The 20,762-nt window shown below is 43.4% G+C and overlaps 1 protein-coding gene across 5 annotated transcripts in view; it reads left to right on the forward strand.

The window, feature by feature from the left end:
- Prkn (parkin RBR E3 ubiquitin protein ligase) overlaps positions 1-20,762 on the forward strand; it is a 1,247,011-nt gene that overhangs the window by 1,032,808 nt on the left and 193,441 nt on the right. For all 5 annotated transcript variants that reach the window (XM_029471043.2, XM_021186390.3, XM_021186389.3 and 2 more), the window contains 2 exons: positions 1,563-1,624; positions 17,555-17,704. In XM_029471043.2, the coding sequence (XP_029326903.1) occupies positions 1,563-1,624; positions 17,555-17,704 (212 nt within the window). The remainder of the gene's footprint in view (positions 1-1,562; positions 1,625-17,554; positions 17,705-20,762) is intronic.

The following is a 20,762-nucleotide window of genomic DNA, read 5'->3' on the forward strand; positions in this document are numbered from 1 at the left end:
CAGTGCCCTGGATGGGCTGTGATGCGCACTCAAGAGGGGAGGACAGAGGATCTGTGTTCAACCTGGTTGGCTTCAGACACCAGGACCAGGGACCGAGGTGCATATTTTACACACTAAAGCAGAGCTGGCCTCCGGGTTCTTCCAGCATCTCTCAATTCCTACCTGGCACACCCTGCCCCCAACCTTGAATTTTCCAGCCCAGGAGCTGGGCGGCCCTTCCCAGAGGCTCTTCCCTACATTGTCCAGACATTTTGGTCTCTCTCACACTTCTCCTTCTCTTCACTCTCTGCACATGTACCCTTTCTCTGTTTCGCTTCCCCCTCCCCACCTCCTCTCTCCCCATGGCAACCCTCCTGGCCTCCTTCCTTAGGCCCAGTGAACTTGCCTGCCTGAGAGCACCTTCCCAACAAGCCTGCATCTAATATAATCTAATCTTGCTTTAATTGGCTCACTTCACAGGTAGAGAAATAAACTATCTCAACCCTCCAACTCAAATGCTAGAAACATCCCATTTTTCTTCCTCTCTAGGTATCACCTTGGCCAGTCAAGTTGACACATAGAATTATCATCACACTAAATTCCCTTTATTATCCCATGTCAATATTCAGCTCTATGTGGACACCTTTCTTCACTAGCCTATACTGTAATTCCGTCCTACCTTGGAGAACACTTGTTCGCCAATGTGCAGGCAAATCGTGTCATTCCTTAACCTGCCCTCATCCAGAAACCCTCTCAATCCCTTCTGCTTTTCTTTCTTCCTGATACGCGCAGTGAAGGAGAATTGTCTCAGTGGCTTCTTTGATGGGTTCCACACATGATCCAATTTCCTGAATGGAAATGTCAATGAATTTATGCTATCTATGGGGCTTATCTCAAAGGAACAGGTTTTTAATATCAAATTTGTTTCTGGAGTTAATATTATGAATGACTCTAACCTAACGCTGTGGAATAATTCCATTGAGAAGTTAGGGATGGAAGACGTTTTAGCTGATATGAAGCATTCACAGATGTGTACATGTATAAATGTAGTATGCATATAAGATTTATTTATGCCATTTTATGACTAAAGGAAGGCAATGGGAAATCCCAAAGACTGGGAGAACTTAAAGGTGAGTTTCTAAACCTCAACAGATCCTGCTAAGACAGGATGCCTCCATTCCTAAGTCTTAATGAGCAGAACCGAGGTCAGGAAACACTACTGGATCAGCACAAGAGAAACTAGAATTACCAACTGTCCCCTTCCAGCCCCACAGACTCCAGCTTTGTACCAGGGCACATTAATAAGTGCCAGAAGGACCATGGTATCCTAAGGCCAGGTCATAATCTTTATTCTTTGAGACAGGCCAGGCTGGATTCTCATACCGGCCTTTTCCTAAAGAATGACGGTCTGAGCCCAGGCAGAGGCCAACTCTGCTTTGAAGGTCTGGCTCCTTTGTGTTTGGTGAGACATGTGTCCTTGTCAGCATGGGTATCAACTGTTGGTAGTCACAATGCTATAGAAGAAAGGGACCACTGTACAGAATGACAGCGACATTTTTGTGATTCATTCTCCTCTCCCACAGCTGGCTGTCCCAACTCCCTGATTAAAGAGCTCCATCACTTCAGGATCCTTGGAGAAGAGCAGGTGAGTCATCCTTCCAAAGGCCGCATCATAGTCTCATGGAAGATAGACACTAATGAGACAGTTTGGACCCTCCCTGGGGAGGCAGCGTATGTCTCCTGACCCATGGCACCCTGAAATAGGAATGAAAGCCATGCCAGAGATACATGTGGGGACACGTTCCCCCTCCTCTAGCCATCAGACCTGACAGGTTATTAATTGGTACATCTGCTCCCTGCCAGAGCATTTCATCTCAAGACTGGAGTAGTAAGCAGGCCCTGCATAGTGGCACACGAACAAACAAATGCAGAGACAAATCATGCCTAAGGGATCAATAGGCACAGATACTCCTGATGCGTCTGTGAGTGGGTATGCCGGCTCCTGTACCCAGGGTGTTGCTTATACTTTATAGCAGCCACTCTATCTGCAAGTGACTAAAGCTACTTGCCATGCAAATGTGACCTGAGTTTGAGTCTCCAGGACCCATGTAAAGCCAGACACAATAGCTAATCCCAGTGTCTCTACAGCAGGACAAGGGGAACCTTCAAGCTAGCTTCAACAACCATGTGTGACAAAGGGACCCTGCCCCAAACAAGGGGAAATGTGAAAATTGACACTCAAAGTTGTCCTCTGGCCTCCAAATGTGTGTGTGTCCCCTCAAATCATGCACATGCACACATAGATGAACACAAAAACATTACAACAAAAATTAGTACAAATTTTGTAAATATATAATATGTATATAGTATTTGCATTCTATTAGGCATTACTAGTAATCTGAGAGTGATTTAAAGTACACTAGGGGGTGTGTATACATTGTTTCTAAATACTATTCCACCAATCTATGTAAGGAAGTGACTTGAGTATCCCCAATATTTTGTATTCAGTGAAACCAAGGGATAACTGAACCTCTCTTAATCCTTCTAGAAACCTACAGAGTCTATATCAGTATGTTAATCTTGGTGTTAAATTGCCCTTGCAATACTTACACTAAATAATTAACAGTTTTGGCTGGCCTAACTGGGAAGCTGCCGTTGAATCTTACTCTTTGCCAACCCTAACCAATTCCAAAGGCAACTGGAATTGCATTGACTCCATTTGCCAATGGATTCTGGGTTGTAGTTTGGTTTGTTATGTGTCTAAGCTTCCTTACTTGTTGCTATGCTAAGACACCCCTGTAAAAAGCAACTCAAGAGACAAAGGGTTTGTTCTGCCCCTCTGTTCCAGGGTAAAGGAAGGTAAGTGATGGAGACTGAAGCTGAAAGTGTCTGCTCAGGTCACATCCAGTCAGGAAGCACGGAGGGGTGACTGTTTCCTGCTGCTCAGCTCTCCTTCTCCACTCACACAGGCCAGGGAATGATTCTGCCCACAGTGGGCGTGGCTTCCCACCTCATTCCTTGTAACAAAGATACCCCCTCACAGGCATGTGCTAAGACCCATCTTCTGAGTGGCTCTAGAACTCATCAAGTTGACAGTGAAGTCAACCATCACAGTATGCGTATATGGCAAAGCACCATTGCCCGTTACTGAGATGAGATTAAAACCAGAAAAGGCCAGGGAAAGATAAGCAATTGGGGTCTTTTCCACATCATTGAGTTAGAAAGTCACAGTGTGCCTCCTTGATTCCTTATAGTGTAAGCTTCTAGAATTGCAGATATAAATGTTCACTCAAGTCCAAGCTACATCTCCCTACATTACAGGCATGAGTTGTTACCTGGATCCTCCATGCATTCATCTGCACAATAACCTCACAGCTATTTTTATTGAGAACCTTAGACTTCTTGAAAGAACTTGTTACCCGAGTGCTCTGTTCAGATAATGGAGCCTTCTCTCTAACTTACACCAATGTTTGCAAATTGTTTCCATATTTATTTCAGACTCACTGTGTAATTAATAGGAAAAGAAGCTAACTGTAATAATCTTCTTAGATTTGCATGCAAGTTGAGCCACTTTGCATTCTCCTAAAATTTAATCAAGCAATAATCAAAATTAATATTGCCCTGATTAGTTATGGCAATATAGTAAGTACATCACTGTAATATTGATGTCTATGTCCTAGAAAACCCAAACTTTCTTCCTTCTCTCATTACATTCCAAGGAAGATGGGAAAGAATATAATGAGCACCTACTGTATACTAAGAATTTCAGCACCTACTGTGTGCTAGGAATCATTTTAGGTTATAATGGATAGAAGCGCAAAAAAAAAAAAAAAAAAAAAAAAAGGAATTCCCATAAGAATCACGTTAGGCTGGGAAAGTAAGTTCTGTTATGTAGACATAGACATGTTCTGGCTAAGTTAGGATGAGGGCAGAAACAGTGAAGCTACTGAATTGGGATGGATAACCACTAGGCTCATCTGGAACCTTCACTGCAGAAAACTTGGAGGGCAATCGTGAGCTAGCCATGGAAGAACTGGGAGGAGAATGAGAGAAGGGAGGAGCCAGAAGCCAATGGGGAAAGAGTGGTAGAGCACAGTATATGCAGCCTGGTGTCTAGGAATGAATGCTGATGAGTGGGCTAGAGGAGAAGAGGAGACAGGATGTCCTTGGGCCTTGCCATCGAGAGTCAATAGGGGAGACTATGAAAAATATGAAAAGGTACTTATGGAGAAGGAGCTGTAGTCTTGAGACATGGGACAAGTCTCAGAGGTTGAGGCAGCTGAAAGATGGTGGGGCGCAGGGAGGGGCAGTGTGCACAAAGCCTTCCTTGTGGGAAGTTCAGGGTCACTAAGAACAGATGACATGCACTTTCTGGACTTCCTCCATGACTGATATAAACAGGGCAGATCAGTAGGGAACAGTGACATTTTAATGAAACACAAGACCAGCAGCATCTCACACAGGTCACAGTGAGGCTCTGGAGAAGAAGCAAGTCTATTTCTACAGGGGTGTGATGGCTCTTGGGAACTAGGGACACTCTCTAGATTTCCTATGTGCTCCAGGCAGCATACAGTGGGTAACAAGATGAAACCTACATACAAATGTGTGTCACGTTGTCCTCAGAGAAATCACTTGGTCTCAGAAACCTGGGTTTTCCTTCTTACAGGAAGAAAAATGTTGAGACATTTCCCAGTGTTTCTGTAACAAGCAGGATTGCGTGTTTCTGGTTGTAACTATTGTTTACATCCGCCAATACAATCAAGTACCAGCAACAGAGTAGACCTTAAAATAAACCTAGGTCCATCTAACACACAACTTGATAGGGCTGACACAGATCCTGGGTCCTGACTGCATCCAGGGCTTCATGAGACACATACAAGCCAACTATTACTTCTTCCTGTGTGACTTTTTTCTATTTTCATCAGTCTTTACTGGGCATTTTGAGATTTGGATTAAAAATGAATCACTAGGTGTCTTAGTTACAGTCTCCACTGCTGAGAAGAGACACCATGACCAAGACTACTCTCATAAGGGACATTTAATTGGGGATGGCTTATAGAGTCAGAGGTTCAGTCCATTATCATCATGGCAGGAAGCATGGCAGCATCCAGGCAGACACAGTACTCAAGAAGGAGCCAAGAGTTCTACATCTTGATCTGAAGGCAGTCAGAAGACTGGCATTCTCTGGCAGCTAGGAAGAAGCTCTTTTTGCCCGCCCCCCCACAGTGACATACTTCCTCCAACAAGGACACACCTATTCAAACGAGGCCATACCTCCTAATAGTGCCACTCCCTGGGCCAAGCATATTCAAACCACCACACTAGGTTGAGAAGACAGTGCAGTTGATAGATTGCTTGCCACTGAAGCTCAAAAAGCCAAGTTCAGTCCCCAGAACTCAGATAAAGAAAGCTGGGTGTGGTGACATTCACCTAAAATCCAGGTGCTGGGTGGCATGGAGGCATAGACAGGAGGATCTGGCACCACTGGCCATCTAGTCTACACTCCAGGCCAGTGAGGGAACATGTTTCAAAATACAAGGTAGATGGAATCCTGAGGCAGGTATTGACCTGAGCTTGATTTCTGGCTTCCACATGCTAGCACATACCTATATACATATACAAACATGAAAACACATGTACATGTAAACATGTACACACATAAACATGCACACATGTATACACATAAATATGCACACATGTATACACATAAACATGCACACACATATACACATAAATATGCACACATGTACACGCGTAAACATGCATGCATATCACACATGTATACATGCACACATGTACATACAAACACACATATATGCATGTATGTACATACTCATATGCATACACATGTTCACACACAAATGTGCATACACAAATGTGCATATACAAATCTACAAAATAATCACTAAGTTCTATTAACCATTCCCTTCTGAAATAAAAGATTTAGAATAATTTAAACTTTAATTTTCTTTTATTTTTTTGTGTTTTGTTTTGTTTTGTTTTTCGAGACAGGGTTCCTCTGTGTAGCACTGGCTGTCCTGGAACTCACTTTGTAGACCAGGCTGGCCTTGAACTCAAAAATCCACCTGCCTCTGCCTCCCAAGTGCTGGGATTAAAGGCGTGTGCCACCACTGCCTGGCTCAATTTTTTAATTTATTGTCTTTTACCTGTGTGTATAACTATGTGCCATGTCCATGCAATGCCCACAGAGAACAGAAGGAAGGCATCAAATCCCCTGGAACTGGAGTCACAGATGGTTCTGAGCCACCATGTGGGTGCTGAGACTCAAGCTTAGATCCTCTGCAAGAGCAGTCGGTGCTATTAACCTCTAAGTCATCTCTCCAGCTCCTGATACATTTATTTTGGCTTCTTGTTCTTTTTCTGATTTATGCTCACAGTTCAGTCTTAGAGACTCAGCCACTGGACAAGGATTTTTAAACATCGCAGATGAATAGAGTGACTATAAAATTGGATTTGAGTCCCAAAGCAGGTATCAATTGTGAAACACTTGAGGTCTGGAGAGTCCTCCGAAGGTCTGCCTTTCAGGTGCCGGTGAGTTGCAGCTGCAGGAAGGAAGGCAACTTGTGTTGGTTTCCTGAGAGTGGACCTGCTTTACTCTCAAGCCTACCATCCCTGACCAGTGGAAGGGAAATGGGACATGAGCAGATTGGGAAGAAAGTAAAGAAAACATGCCACTAGAGGACCAACATAGCACCAAACAAGGGACATTTACACCTCCACCTGATGTGTGTGATCAGTGTGGAAATTGTGATGGATGACTAAGAAATCAACTGCATCATTTCAACGGAGAGCAACGAATACATGTGTGCATGTTTTTGTGTGTACATGTGTACATGTTTATGTGTATACATGTGTGCATGTTTATGTGTGTATGTGTGTGCATGTTTATGTGTGTACATGTTTACATGTACATGTGTTTTCAGTGGGCCCATGCTTGTGTCAGTTACTTCCCTATTGCTCTGATAAAACACATGACCTAGGCAACTTACAGAAGGGTTTATTTGAGGCTTGCAGTTTCAGAGGGATAGGAGTTCATGTGTGTCATGGTAAGTAGCATAACATCTATGGGACAGGCAGGGTGGCATGGCATTGGAGCAATAGCTGAGAGCTTACATCTTGATCCACAGCACAAAGCAGAGAGAAGGAGCAGTGAGAATTGCAAGGATCTTTTGAAACTCCAAAACCTACCCTCCCAATGACACACCTCCTCCAGTATGGCCACACCCACCCCAACAAGGCCACACCTCCTCCCATGTAGTCATACCTCCTAATCCTTCCCAAACTGGTCTACTAACTGAGGGCAAAGTACTCAAATATATGAGACTATGGGAGCCACTCTCATTCAAAGTACCACAAGGCCCAAGGTGGAAGACACATTACTAAGCCTAGGGTTTTCCCCAGAGTTCTTGAGCAAACAGGGCTGTGGATATCTATGTTTTCTAGGCAGCATTTATGGTGATGGATAATGAAAATCTAAGTCAGACTGGTAATTAAATTTGAAGAGGACAAGGGGAAATGTGAGACCCAATAATCAAAAGACCCCCTGAGGTTGAATTAAGTCATGTGCATATCTTGATTTAAAAGTTTAGAAAAATAGAGGATGCTCCTTGGGAGGGAAGTACTAAGAGTTGGTCCCTCCTCTTGAGGAGATAAGGCCTAAAGAGAACTATGGGAAACATCACAGAGATGATGAGATCAGCCTGAAAGAGCACATCAGTAAATGGTTCACCAAACAGGAAGGAGTTCAAGTTCCCTAGAATAACCACAAAGCCAAGAGCTGAGCTTGCAGACTGAGCCAGAGGCTATTCTTCCAAGAGTGAAGGGCTGTATCCAGCATCCACTCACAAGGACAGTAGTGGAAAGGAAAAGGTAAGAAAGAGGCTGCACAGGGCTCCAGGAAATCTATAAGACTGAGGGAGATGGAAGAGTTTGGGGTAAGTCAAGAAAAGGGGGAACATTTTAAGAAGCTGACTACACAGGACAGTTTGTTTCTCATGAATCAGGATCACAAGGAAAGATGGAGGAGAGAGGGGAAGAGCCAAAATTGATGCATGCTGGAGAATGGTTAATGGCACTGAAGATTGTGACAGTAACAGCAGACACACACCAAAAGTCAGCATTCAGCAGGGCACAATGTAAGGAGTGGGGCAGATGCCCTCTGATGATCTCTGCAGGAAAACACATGTTCCTCTGAACCACCCGCATCTCTCACCGAAGAAGGCCCCTTCACACTACAGGCTGGCTCACATTCAAGGGTAGGTCACAGTAGATACAAGACCATCTAGATAAGACCAGGAAAATCATTATAAAAACCTCTGAGTCATTCAGGTTCTGATGGGTTCATTAACTAAGTGTTCGCTGGAATGAACCTGTTCCAGTGTCTCACCCAGGGCCTTACACAACACTTGTGAACAAGGGGCACCCAGCAGCTCCCTTCTACCGGCCTCTAAGCCCCCTGGAAACCTTCAGGCCTGCCTCAGCACTGAATCAAGAGACATATTCTGAAATGAAGGGAGAACTATGAACATCCTCAACTGGGAGGACAGGGAGACAGAGAAAGGAAGGTGGGGTCAGCCATAAGGACCACAGCACGTTCTGAGAAAATCAGAGCCAAATTCTACTTCTCTACAGGGTGGGGCTTAGACTTGCCAACTAACCTAATACTACTCCAAGCTTTTTCTCTGGAACAAAGGCAAAGGGAAACATATTGTATATAAAGGCAGCAGTGCAAGGGCTGTGCCCATCAAGACAGCTAGGAGCTCCTGCTTACAGAGTCTCAGCAAGTCACATCAGCTAAAAACCCTGGGGAGGAAGAGATCTTTCATGGTTCCTGCCTTCCTAGCCTTGTCTTCCCTGAAGACACCCTGCAGTTCTTAACAGAGCACAGAAGAAACAGAGAAGCTCGTCGTTTTCCACTTCCTCCCCTAAGATTCTACCACCCCCAGAAGTTGAGATACAAATTCTTGGCACCATCTCATTTCAAGTATCTGATGGGCTTCCTAAATGACAGTCCAGGATTCTGTCTGTCGCCCCCAGTCATTGCTCCGGCGTACACTGGTGTGCTTTCTCCTTGCATCCGATTCCTCCATCCTAATGATTGCTTTTCCTACTCAGTACACAAGGCCCAGCCCTTCCTCTAACCAATCCACTTCAGCAGCAGCCGACAGATGTCCAGGGATGCAAAGAACATTACTGGAAATGGCATAGAGAACAGGCTCAGCAGGTGACAGGAGCCAACACTGAGACCATCACTAACTCCCGCAGACTAACAACCTGCAAATGATGAAAAATTAGGAGGAGATTACAGACGATTTTAGGAGTACTTTTAAAAATAATAATAATAATAATCTTTTAATGCATATGGGAAAAATAGGGTATTCTCTGTATAGCAAGGGGAAATTTTTAGAAAATGTTACTGGTCTCTTACATAGTTGTTCTTGGCATTTTTAACCCAAGCAAGTAAACAATACGTGGGGTTTTGTTAGGTTTTAGTGAGTGACTAAGGAACAGTGAAAAAATGACTTTTGTTTGTTTGTATTCTCTTTTCACCAAAATGGAAAAAGGAAGGAAAATGGAGATACTGTGCCATGCCAAGTTCTAATGTTGACTTCAGACTGTGCATCCTTGTGACCTCAAGGCTTCACCCATCACTTCCTATGGGAAGGATTCAGCCAGTAGCCAAAGGGCTAGCACGGGTGTGTGGCACAGAGCACCAGTTCTTCTCCCAGTGATCCAGGGAGGGCGAGTGCCACACCCACCTACCCCAAGGACCACCCTCATACAGCTTCAGTTAACAGAAGCCAGAATCCATGCCAGAAGGCAAAAGAGGCCTAATAGCTGTATCTGAGTGCCCCCAAAAGGATGCTCTGGAAAACACCAGGACAGCACAAAACCAGTCTCCAAGCAGTTGCCTGGGGGCAGGCAGCTCCTGGATGGCTGACAAGGCCTGACTCACTTTCACAGAACATCTGCCAGCCTTACCCCATCCTGGTCTCAGCCTCCTTCCTCTGTTCTTAACATTTCTCTGACTTTTAAAAAAATCTAGATTTCCTTTCTTGCTTCACTTTCCCTGGGAAAGCATGCAAATTAAGCCCAAGAGTGAAACAGAAAACAGGAGGCCACAAAAGCACACTCTCTCCTAGCATGACCCCTCAGGCCATCACCCATGTTCTTTCATGGACTTAGCATGCAGTCAGTCAGTTAAAAAGAAGACAAAGGGAGATCACTGGCCCACATGGGGCTTGAGCCAGTGACCTCTGCCTCATTATGAAATGATAATCTGCTCAGCGTAACTCTTCTAACTGCCTTCAGGCCAACAAAATACAGGATCTGTTTCATCATACTATCCCATGACTCATTATTTAGAATCCTAAAACAAGATTTTGTTGAAACCCCAATGAGCCTGGTACTTTCAAATGAATACTTCTTCTTTTTTAAAAAAAGAAATCTATGAGAGTACACACAAAAAGATGGAACTTTTATTCCACAAATAAGGTAGAAAGCATAACAATAAGCTAAAATCTTACAGAGGTGAGGCATTCTAACAATACATCTGTCATTATGTTTCTATGAACTATGAGCAAATGATTTGTTATTTCCTTGGGTGAAGTGTCACATGCTTTCTTGGCATGATTATTTTTTTAAAAAAATGTTTTGCAAATATTATGTAATAAAATATAAATTATTTTAGACACAATAGTTGATCTCAATTATCAACTTGAGAGTTAGAATCACTGAGGGAAAGGACATGCCTGTGGGGGTGACTAAGATGAGAAGACCTGACCACTGTGGGCACCACCATTCCCTACACTGAGCACAAGTGTTCAGTACTCTCTTCTTGCTGACAGCAGACATAATATGATCAGCTGCTTCAAGCTCTTGCTGTTTTGACGTCCCCAGCATAATACACTTGAAACCGAGCCAAAATAAGCCCTTCCTTCTTTGGTTGCTTTTTTCCAGGTGTTTTGACAACAGGAAAAGTGAGATAGAAGTTATCTGTGAACTATCCACTTTATGGAATTATATCTGAAAATCTGCAAACCTGATTTAACCAAAGCTTAAATTAGAAGTTTGACAATGTAATATTAGCACACATACACACATACACACACACACACACACACACACACACACACACACACACCATGTATTCCAAAGGCAAGCAATAAGTTATTTGTGGCTAATTACTTGCTTTGATTTTCTTAGGCTTAGTCTATGTTACCATGTAATGACATTCTCCAAATTAGGTCTGTTTATAAAGTGATATCCAAGGTTGGAAAGTAAAAATAACCCCCACAGAAACAACGCAAAAAGCATTAAAAGAACAGCTGGTTTTGCCATTTGGAATCCATTTATCAATTACCTACCACAATTCCATAAATTTTACACTGAAGTAAACATAGATATTCTGCTCTACTTAGCATTCTGTCTATGCTCTCCATGAAGCTAGAGTGTTGTGCTCCCACTAAAATCTGTTTGTCATGCCCATGAGAGGTTAAAGGGAGTCTGTGGAAATGTGGGTCATATCTTGAAAGAAACTAAACAAGGCTATTTGCTAATTACATGCCTAAATTATTTCCTTAGGGCATTAAGCTTTCTTCAAATACTATCACATTATTAGTTTTAGGTCAAAGTTTTACTTACAAATTTCATAGAATAATGGTGTGTATGTGTGTGTGTGTGTGTGTGTGTGTGTGTGTGTGTGTGTGTGCTGGGTGGGTTGGGTTGGGCTGCGCTGGGCTGGGCTGGGCTGGGGAGATGTTTCAATGGATAAGAGTACTTGTTGAGGGCTAGAGAGATGGCTCAGTGGTTGAGAACACTGACTGTTCTTCTTCCAGAGGTCCTGAGTTCAATTCCCAGCAACAACATGGTGGCTCACAACCATCTGCAATGAGGTCTGATGCCCTCTTCTGGTGTATCTGAAGAGAGCAACTGTGAATACAGTAAATAAATAAATAAATAAATAAATAAATAAATAAATAAATAATTTTTTTAAAAAGAGAGTACTTGTTGAGCAAAATGTAGACCTGAGTTCAAATTCCTAGAACCCCTTAAAACTTGACTGTAGCTAGAAGTACTAGTAACACCAGGGATGTGAGGAAGGAAACCAGAAGACAAATGAGGCTCCCAGGCCAAGCATCCTAGCCAACCTGGAAAGTTCCAAGTTCGTTAAGAGACCCTGTGTCAAGCAAATAAAATGAGGCCTGTTACTTCAGGACATCCAATGCCATCTGGCTTCTGTATGCGCACAACAATGCACACATTCACACACACACACACACACACACACACACACACACACAAATATGCTTTCAATTGGCACATTAAAATTCTGCATGTGATTTTTAATCACTGGAAATCATAGGCATATGTTGAAGTATTTGTCTTCCCTTAGAAAACAAATTGTGTATCCAGTGCTCTTGAGTTTATCAGAAGTAAAATAACAGTTACACTTTTATCTGATGAGCAGAAAGAAGAGCATAGCTTTGTGCACAGCATTGGCATTTGAGACAACCATGAATGAATGAAGTCCGTAAGACTCTGATCTGCTATCAGCCCTGGTCTGTAGTTAACATCTGCCTAGGAAAAAGCCTTTGTCCCAGGATCAGGGTAGTGAGGTTCTTTGAGTAAATTAAAGAGCTGAAGAAGCAGTTATCAGGTGATAAGATCAACAGATACTTGTGGGGGTGGGGGGAGGATATGGTGTGAGTGTATATGTGTGTCCTTTGTGAGGAGGATATGGTGTGAGTGTATATGTGTGTCCTTTGTGGGGAGGATATGGTGTGAGTGTATAAGTGTGTCCTTTGTGGGGAGGATATGGTGTGAGTGTATATGTGTGTCCTTTGTGGGGAGGATATGGTGTGTGTGTATATGTGTGTCGTTTGTGGTATGTGTACGTGCATTGTTGTTGCTGCTGCTGCTGGAGAATGAAACCCAGGCCATTATACACGCTAGGTAAGGGCTTTACCAGTAAACTGCACCCCCAATTAAGAACAATTATTTTGAAACTTATTTATATAGATAAATTCATTCTAAATCACTATTATTAATATCCATTGCTATTATTTTATTAGATTTTTTGAATTAATTATTGAGACTTAATAGTTAGAGTCCACTAATTCATTCTATTCTTTTTTTTTTCATGTGACTAATTTATTTATGTTTTGGTTTAGTTAGATTTGGTTTTTCTTTTTTTTTATTTTAATTTTTGTCTTTAATAGATCTTTTCCTCAATTACATTTCCAATGCTATCCCAAAAGTCCCCCATACCCTCCCTCCTACTTCCCTACCCACCCTTTCCCATTTTTTTGGCCCTGGCATTCCCCTGTACTGGGACATATAAAGTTTGCATGTCCAATGGGCCTCTCTTTCCAGTGATGGCCGACTAGGCCATCTTTTGATACATATGCAGCTTCTTACAGTGTATACAAACTATTGGTAAGCCATCGTTCAAGGTTCACAGTTTACCTTTACCTATACCTATACCTATACCTATACCTATACCTATACCTATACCTATACCTATACCTATACCTAGATAGATAGATAGATAGATAGATAGATAGATAGATAGATAGATAGATAGATACTGTATGGATGTAGAGAATCTGCATAAAATTATTTCAAAGGGACTGAACTCGCCCAGTCTCAAAAGATCTAGCCAGCCAAATTTTCTTCTCAAGACAAAGCCCCACACTAAGGAGAAATCTGTGTGGAAGAAAAGGGGAAAGGGAAAGAGGGTGTCTAATTTAAAACATGGGTGAGAAAACTGGGGGCTTGACTTGTACCTGGAACCCCAGCACTTGAGAAGCCAAGGCAGGAGAACTACCTCAAGGTCCAGGCCAGCATGGACCCCAGTACAAGGCTCTATCTCATAAGCACAGTGGGCTAGAGATAGCTTAGTTGTAAATTTCACATTGAATATATAGGTAGGGGGAGAGAAAGAGAGAGAATACAAGGTTTTTCAATTGTATAAATATCTAATCACTCAATGAAATACCTCATTTCCTACACTAATAACTACATAGCTTATATTTTCCAGAAAGCCACCTCCCATGAAGATTTACTTATAATATGTGACCTTAGACTATGTCATTGAGGAAACACATTGTGCATACCACTGTGTGTAGAGGTCATTAGCATGTACATAAAGAGGTTCATTCGGGTCCCCTGTCTTGTTTGGATGGGACCAGAACAGTGAGAGAACAGAGGAGAACTTTCAATGTGTATCCACAACCTACACCTTCTAAATTAACTAAGCCATTCAGGGGACATTCCCAGGTACTTGTGTATGAGGTGTCAGAATTGAACATAAGTGTGACAGAAGTAATGACTTCTTTTTTGTACTCCCATAACACACACACACACACACAAACACACACATACACACATCTATACCTCATTCCAGTATATTCCCTCCCTTCCCACCTTCTAAGGGAAATGTATCACACTCAAACTTGACTCCTCTTTGTCTCATACCAGGCAAGCAATCTGCCTGAAAGTTCTATTGTTTTTGCCTTTCCGTGTGTCCAGCTTCAGCCAGTGATCCCACCTCCACACCACCTCCCTGGTCCAGGCTGCCATCAGCACTCACAGTGACTGCCAAAGAGAGCTTGGGCAAGCATCTCTGCTTCCTGCATCCCCTATGCCCTTTAGAGTCTATTTTGAGTGTATCTGTCAGGCAGATGCCTTTAAAACATCAGTCAAGTCATACCAATCCTCTACTCAGAGCTCTCCAAGGCTCCTGGTATCTTTTAGAGAAACAGTCAGAGTTCTTACAATAGCCGTCAGGGACCCCAACATCCAGGAGCCCCGTGAACCTTCTGCCTTCACTGTCTCTCACACTTCCTGGCTCAATCAGTTTCAATCCCACTGCTCTTACAAGTACTGCTCAAAACAGCCAAGTATTTACGGCCTCAGGACCTTTGTACCATCTGCTGTTCCGGCTGCAGAACTCCTTCCCTGGGGAGCCGCAGGCTTACTTTCACATCTCCTTCAGATATCTACTGAAGCGTGCCTTGTCTGTAAGGCTTTCCCCAAACACTGCTTATACTCACCATGACTGGCTTCCCGGGGAGCCCATCCCAATCTTCTTTATCATTCCCCTCACTCACAGCCCCTCAGAACCCTTTCATGTTCATCTTTCAGCATTTGGTGTGATCGTCTCACAGATGAGGACAGGGCTCCTCGCTTTCTTCAGTGCTCCATCCTCAAATTGGACTCTCGGGAGTATCTGATGGATACGGGGTGGACTCTCAGCAAAGGCTACATAAATCAGTTAATAACTTAGCAAATCCACTTCAGTGACCTGAGTTTAGAAGCCAAAATGGTCCAATAGTGTCAGAACAGTATCAGAAGCGCCGTGTTCCCGTGGAATTCCAGATGTCTTCCACGGGCGAGGACACCACTATGGGGACCTGAGCTCAGACAAAAAGTCAGGGGTACAACAGTCCAGAAGCACAGAGCCCTGGTTAGTTTTTGACAGCGTGACATGAACCAGAACTACCTAGGAAGAGAGAACCTCAAATGAGGAATTACCTCTCTCACACTGGCCTGTGGACATGTCTATGGGGTAGGTTCTTTTTTAAAACATTGCTAATTAATATAAAAGAGCCTAGCCCACTGTGAGGGGCACAATCCCTAGGCAGGTGGGCCTGGACTATATCTGAAAAGCCTCTGAGCAAGGCAGAGGAAGCAAGCAGGAACTGAAGCAGAGGCCCAGAGGGACAATGCTGCTTGCTTCAGTTCCTGCCTCCAGGCTCCTTTCCCTAGATGATAGGCTGTAACCGGTAAGCCAGGTAAATCCTTGCTTCCAAAAGTTTGTTTTGGTCAGTGTTTTTATCACAGTGACACATAAACACACAGCAGTCTCTGTGGGGAACAGCCTAGAACTCTGACAGAAGGGGTCTCAGGGTCTGCTATCCCAAAAGGGTACTCAGTAAATGACCTAAGAGAAGATGGCTTCTAGTTGTCCCTACCCCAAACCCAGACAAGAAAGAAACCCCAAAGGCATGGGTATGTGGTTTCACAGTGGCAGTGGAGGGGAGGGAGGATGCTGCAGTGAGCCTGGTCACCCACTCTTCTATTGGGCTCGAGACAAAAGTGAAGTGGGCATCCCCTAGGCCTTCCAGAATTATACCCCAAGTCCAGGATCCCATTAGGAGGGAACATTTCACCTGTCTCCTGTCTCCCAGATTAAAGGGCACTCAGAACTTCTGGGGAGAGGGGAATAAAGGAAGATACCTCAGAATCCACCCTGCCCTAAGGGTGTCTCTTCAATGGTGGGCAGGCCTGGAGACTGTCCCAAGTTGGGATCTGGTGCTGTAGACCTAGGCTGTGAACAGAGCCTAGAGGGGATGTCTTTAGAAGCCTTGCTCCTTCTAAGACTCCTTCCTTGCGCACATGAATGTGTTCATGTACACATACAGAGATAGTGCTTTTCTGATCTAGCCCTATCCCTTGAGCTCCTGTCTCCCCCACCAGACCCCTTTCCCACCCATCTTCCCTCTCATACCTTTTTTGTACCTTCTCTCTGGGCCCGTAGACGTCTGTATCTGCTTGCATTCCTGTCCAGGAAGCTTTGAATGCACCATAGGGCTGGCTTGGTGTCTTAACAAGGGTTTCTGTTGCTATGAAGAGACACCATAACCATGAAAACTCTCATAATGAAGCCAGTGGAAAGGGAACCAGGCAGAATAGCAGGAGAATGCTCTTTGATTGACAATCCTCTTCTTCAAGCCCACTGTCAACTTACAGGTGGTCAGCAACTGTGAGGTCTGTTTTCTAAGTGATTATAAAGCCTCATCAAGCTCGGCGGTGGTGGCACACGCCTTTAATTCCAGCACTCAGGAGGCAGAGGTAGGCGGATTTCTGAGTTCGAGGCCAGCCTGGTCTACAAAGTGAGTTCCAGGACAGCCAGGGCTACACAGAGAAACCCTGTCTCAAATAAATAAATAAATAAATAAATAAATAAATAAATAAATAAAGCCTCATCAAATCTGGAATAGAAACATACAAATATATTACCTTAAAAGACTGATAGCACTCATCATTTAAAATACATATAGTACTTAAAAGTTAGAATAGTTTATGGACACAGTGTCACAGAACACTAGATTTGGGTGGAAAAAAATCTGTTTTCTAAAGAAAAAACATGTTAAATGTATATACCCCTTTCTCCCTGGGTTTTCAGGAAAAGTTTCTTGTATCCCGGGATAACCACAAAGTCCTAATCGTTCTGCCCCTACCTCCCAAGTGCTGGGATTACAGGCATTTGGCACCATGTCTGACTACGAACTAATTCATTTTTGTTTTGAGTATGGAAAACTTTCACTGTGCTGGGTCACACTTTTACCCCATATCCTTATCCTCAAATCCCCCAAATACGATCCCCCTACCATCTTACTCCCACCCCCCAAATGTGCATCCTTCCCTGAACTGAACTGAGAAGACAATCCTAGAGTCCTTTAACTGGGAGCCTCAGGCAGAAATAAGTCTTGTCTGAGACTGCTCTGGGTCACCATGCAAAGCTCACCTTGCCTTTCGATTCTTCCAGTACAATAGGTACCAGCAGTATGGTGCTGAGGAATGCGTGCTGCAAATGGGAGGTGTGCTGTGCCCCCGTCCTGGCTGTGGAGCTGGACTGCTACCTGAACAGGGTCAGAGGAAAGTCACCTGCGAAGGGGGCAACGGCCTGGGCTGCGGGGTGAGTACTGACCACATCTAGTGGCACTTGGTGGTGTGCACCTTGCTTTCGTGGAGACTCTTAAGACCGCTGGCATTTTCCTTCCAGGTTCAGACATATTGAACTGATTACAGAAAAACAGATTGCTTTTTCTTTGTCTTCTTCATTCCTGAGGAGTCGACCTCTGAAACTGTTTGTATTTATGTTGGAAGGAGGAATTGTGCTGGGATGTTCTGCGCTCTGTTTGCTGGGATGTTTGTTTTAAGATGCTTGAAACCCCCACACCAGACCTTTACATATTCCTTGCCATGTTCAGTTGATGCAGGGGGGCAGAGAAAGTCTTCTCAAAGCCCTCAGAGTAAAAGTGGAGGAGGAAGCGAGGTCCCCATGGGGACTGTTTAGTCCTTTCACCTCAGCATTTACCATCTGCTGTTGATCTTTGATGGGAAACATTTCTTTTAGAACTGCAGATTCATGAGTTTTCTGAAGAAGGGTACAACTAGCCATGTCTTAGTACCCAGGTCTGGCTCTTGGTTAAGTCTCTTGTACATACGTTAGCGTTTGTTGTTCTAGCGAAGCTTGCTGTGTGTCCTATGATGTGCCTCACAAAGACAGTGTTGTGTGGTAGAGGAAGTAAAAGTTGAAATATAGATGCCCTGATGCTCTGAAAGGAAAACAAACAAAAGTTGCCTCTGGGTTAATAACCATAGTTGCGTGCAAATGAAGGCTCAGGGAAGTTCACTGTCCTCACAAGCTGTATAAATCAAACCTCAGCCCCAGCCTTGGTCTCCACCACATACGGTGTAGTCCACACTGCCTGTGGATGGCCTGAGGCTGGCTGCCACAGTTGGGAATCAGAATCCTGTCAACTACTTTCTTTGCAAGCAAGTTACAGTCATTTTAGACTGATGGCTAATTTCATTTGTCTGTCTGCTGTTATCCTAATGGTTTTGTCTATAAAGCTGACTTTTAATATTGCTTCATGAGAAAGATGATTTCTTTGGCCTAGTTTTTACATTGTTTCTTACATTGCTGTGAGAACTTTCAAGGTTTTAAGTCGTGTTGTATTTTGGAAACATTCATGTGGTATTTGTGTATTTGGGTTCAATCCTTTTTTTTTTTTTTAATACAGCATGGCTTCATGAGCAGCCTGTGTATTTAAACTGCAAAGCCTGAGAAATTACTTTCTAAAAATTTAATAAATGTATTTAATATTGGAGTGAAAATACGAAGATAGCTTGTGGGAGTCAGTTCTCTCCTCTGACTGTGGGGGTTCTGGAGGGTCATACTCAGAGTCACGTACTTGGTGTGGATCCTGGGGGTCACTAGCACCCAGAGTCACGGACTTGGTGACAAATGCCCACTGAACCATCTCCCTGGCTCAGGAATTTGCTTCAGAGGTTGTTTGAATGGTTGCAATGCCTTTGGGTCATGTGTGTTTGGGAACGAACTTGACCTCTGCGGGGAGGGGACGAGGGGGGCTATATTTGGGCGTCCCTTTGTCCTTTGGAAATCTGGGTAATATGAGTCTTTGTTTTAATTTGATTTGTTCTGTTTTGTTGTTTGCGGAAGAAGAAATGTCGGGCTGTGTTCATTAGCTAATGCCGTGTAACAAATAGCCCTCCATTCCCTCATTTCTTAGGACATGTATTAGGTCCCAGAGCTTCTAAGGGTCAGGAGTCTCAAACAAAGGCTTTGGCTGAGAGTTGTGCTTCAGGGTGTCCGATGAGGTTACAGTCTGAGGGAGCATCCCTCTGAGAGTGTGACAGAAGCAGAGAGACCTGCCTGTAGGATGGTTAGTATATAGGACCCTGTTGTACAAACACATATTCATGTCCATTGGAAAATGAGATCCTCTGACCCTTTCTGCCTTTCTGTCTCTGAGCTCACCAGATGCCAAGGCTCAGTGAGCATTATCTAACATGCTATTAGAAGGTTTTCTGTGACAGTCAAGGTCCATCTGGCAATAGCCTGGCAGATCTGTCGTGGTCACGGCAGATTCATTGCTAAGGTAAACAATGATTTGAGAGAAGGTACCACTTCCTAGGATTCGAGTTGAAATTTGTACTGATTATCCCACTCCATATTCCTGCCCCGATTCTACAGTCTTCTTCACGGTAAAGTCATGTGGTTGAGGTTCCCTGGAGTAAATGGATGACAGAGTGTCCCAAATAATGCAGAAGCATCAGAAATAAACTAAACTTGCTTTCCACTCATCGATCCCAGTATTAGAACTGCTTCCTTAGCCTCACAAAGATGTGGTCAGAAAGTAAGTGCCTTCACACACTTTTATAACAGGGTGTCTTAATAGCACTCCTACAATTTGATGGTCTGTGTAGGGATGCACAGAAAGTCCACTACAGAAAGTACCTATCAAAGGCTCCCTCAGCCACCAGGTAGCGAGCTTGTGCGCGCTGGCATATGAAATCTCTTACTCTTGGGAGCTCTCTCTTAGTCTTGGGAGCACTGCAATTTTAGTTTTTGCTGAGCACAGAATATTTATATATCACCAGGACATATATATATATATATATATATATATATATATATATATATATATACACATCCATATATATATGGATCAAATAACCTGACCCCATTCCCCCATTCTGAGCTAAGACTTTGATCGTATTTAGACTATGGCTCATAAAAGCATTAATTGATTTCCTGAGGAATGTCTGTGATGCACTGTTCTTCCTGCAGCCTCCTCACAATGCATCAGAACTACCTCACTAACATTTATGCCTGCTATGCAAAATGTTGACGTGCTTAATACTGGAAAATAGCAGCCAAATACAAAACACCACCATAGTCACTGACCAGGAATGAAGGGAAGTATGAGAGTCAAACCTCCTGTGTCCCCGATAAACCAAGCGTATTTGTCTTATTTGGACTGGAATATATCCAAGAGACATTTTTTTATAATAACTGAATTTGAGTGAACAATTTTTCATTTTAAATTAGAAACCCAGGGACATGATTTAGTATCAGCCAAAAGGAAATCAAACAAAATAAAGAGACCTTTAAAAGCATATTTTTTTATAAATGTGTTTTTATTTCACGTGCATTGGGGTTTCGC

This window comes from Mus caroli, unplaced genomic scaffold, assembly GCF_978045245.1.
Source record: "Mus caroli unplaced genomic scaffold, Mus_caroli_1 scaffold_18, whole genome shotgun sequence".
Classification (NCBI taxonomy): Eukaryota; Metazoa; Chordata; class Mammalia; order Rodentia; family Muridae; genus Mus; species Mus caroli.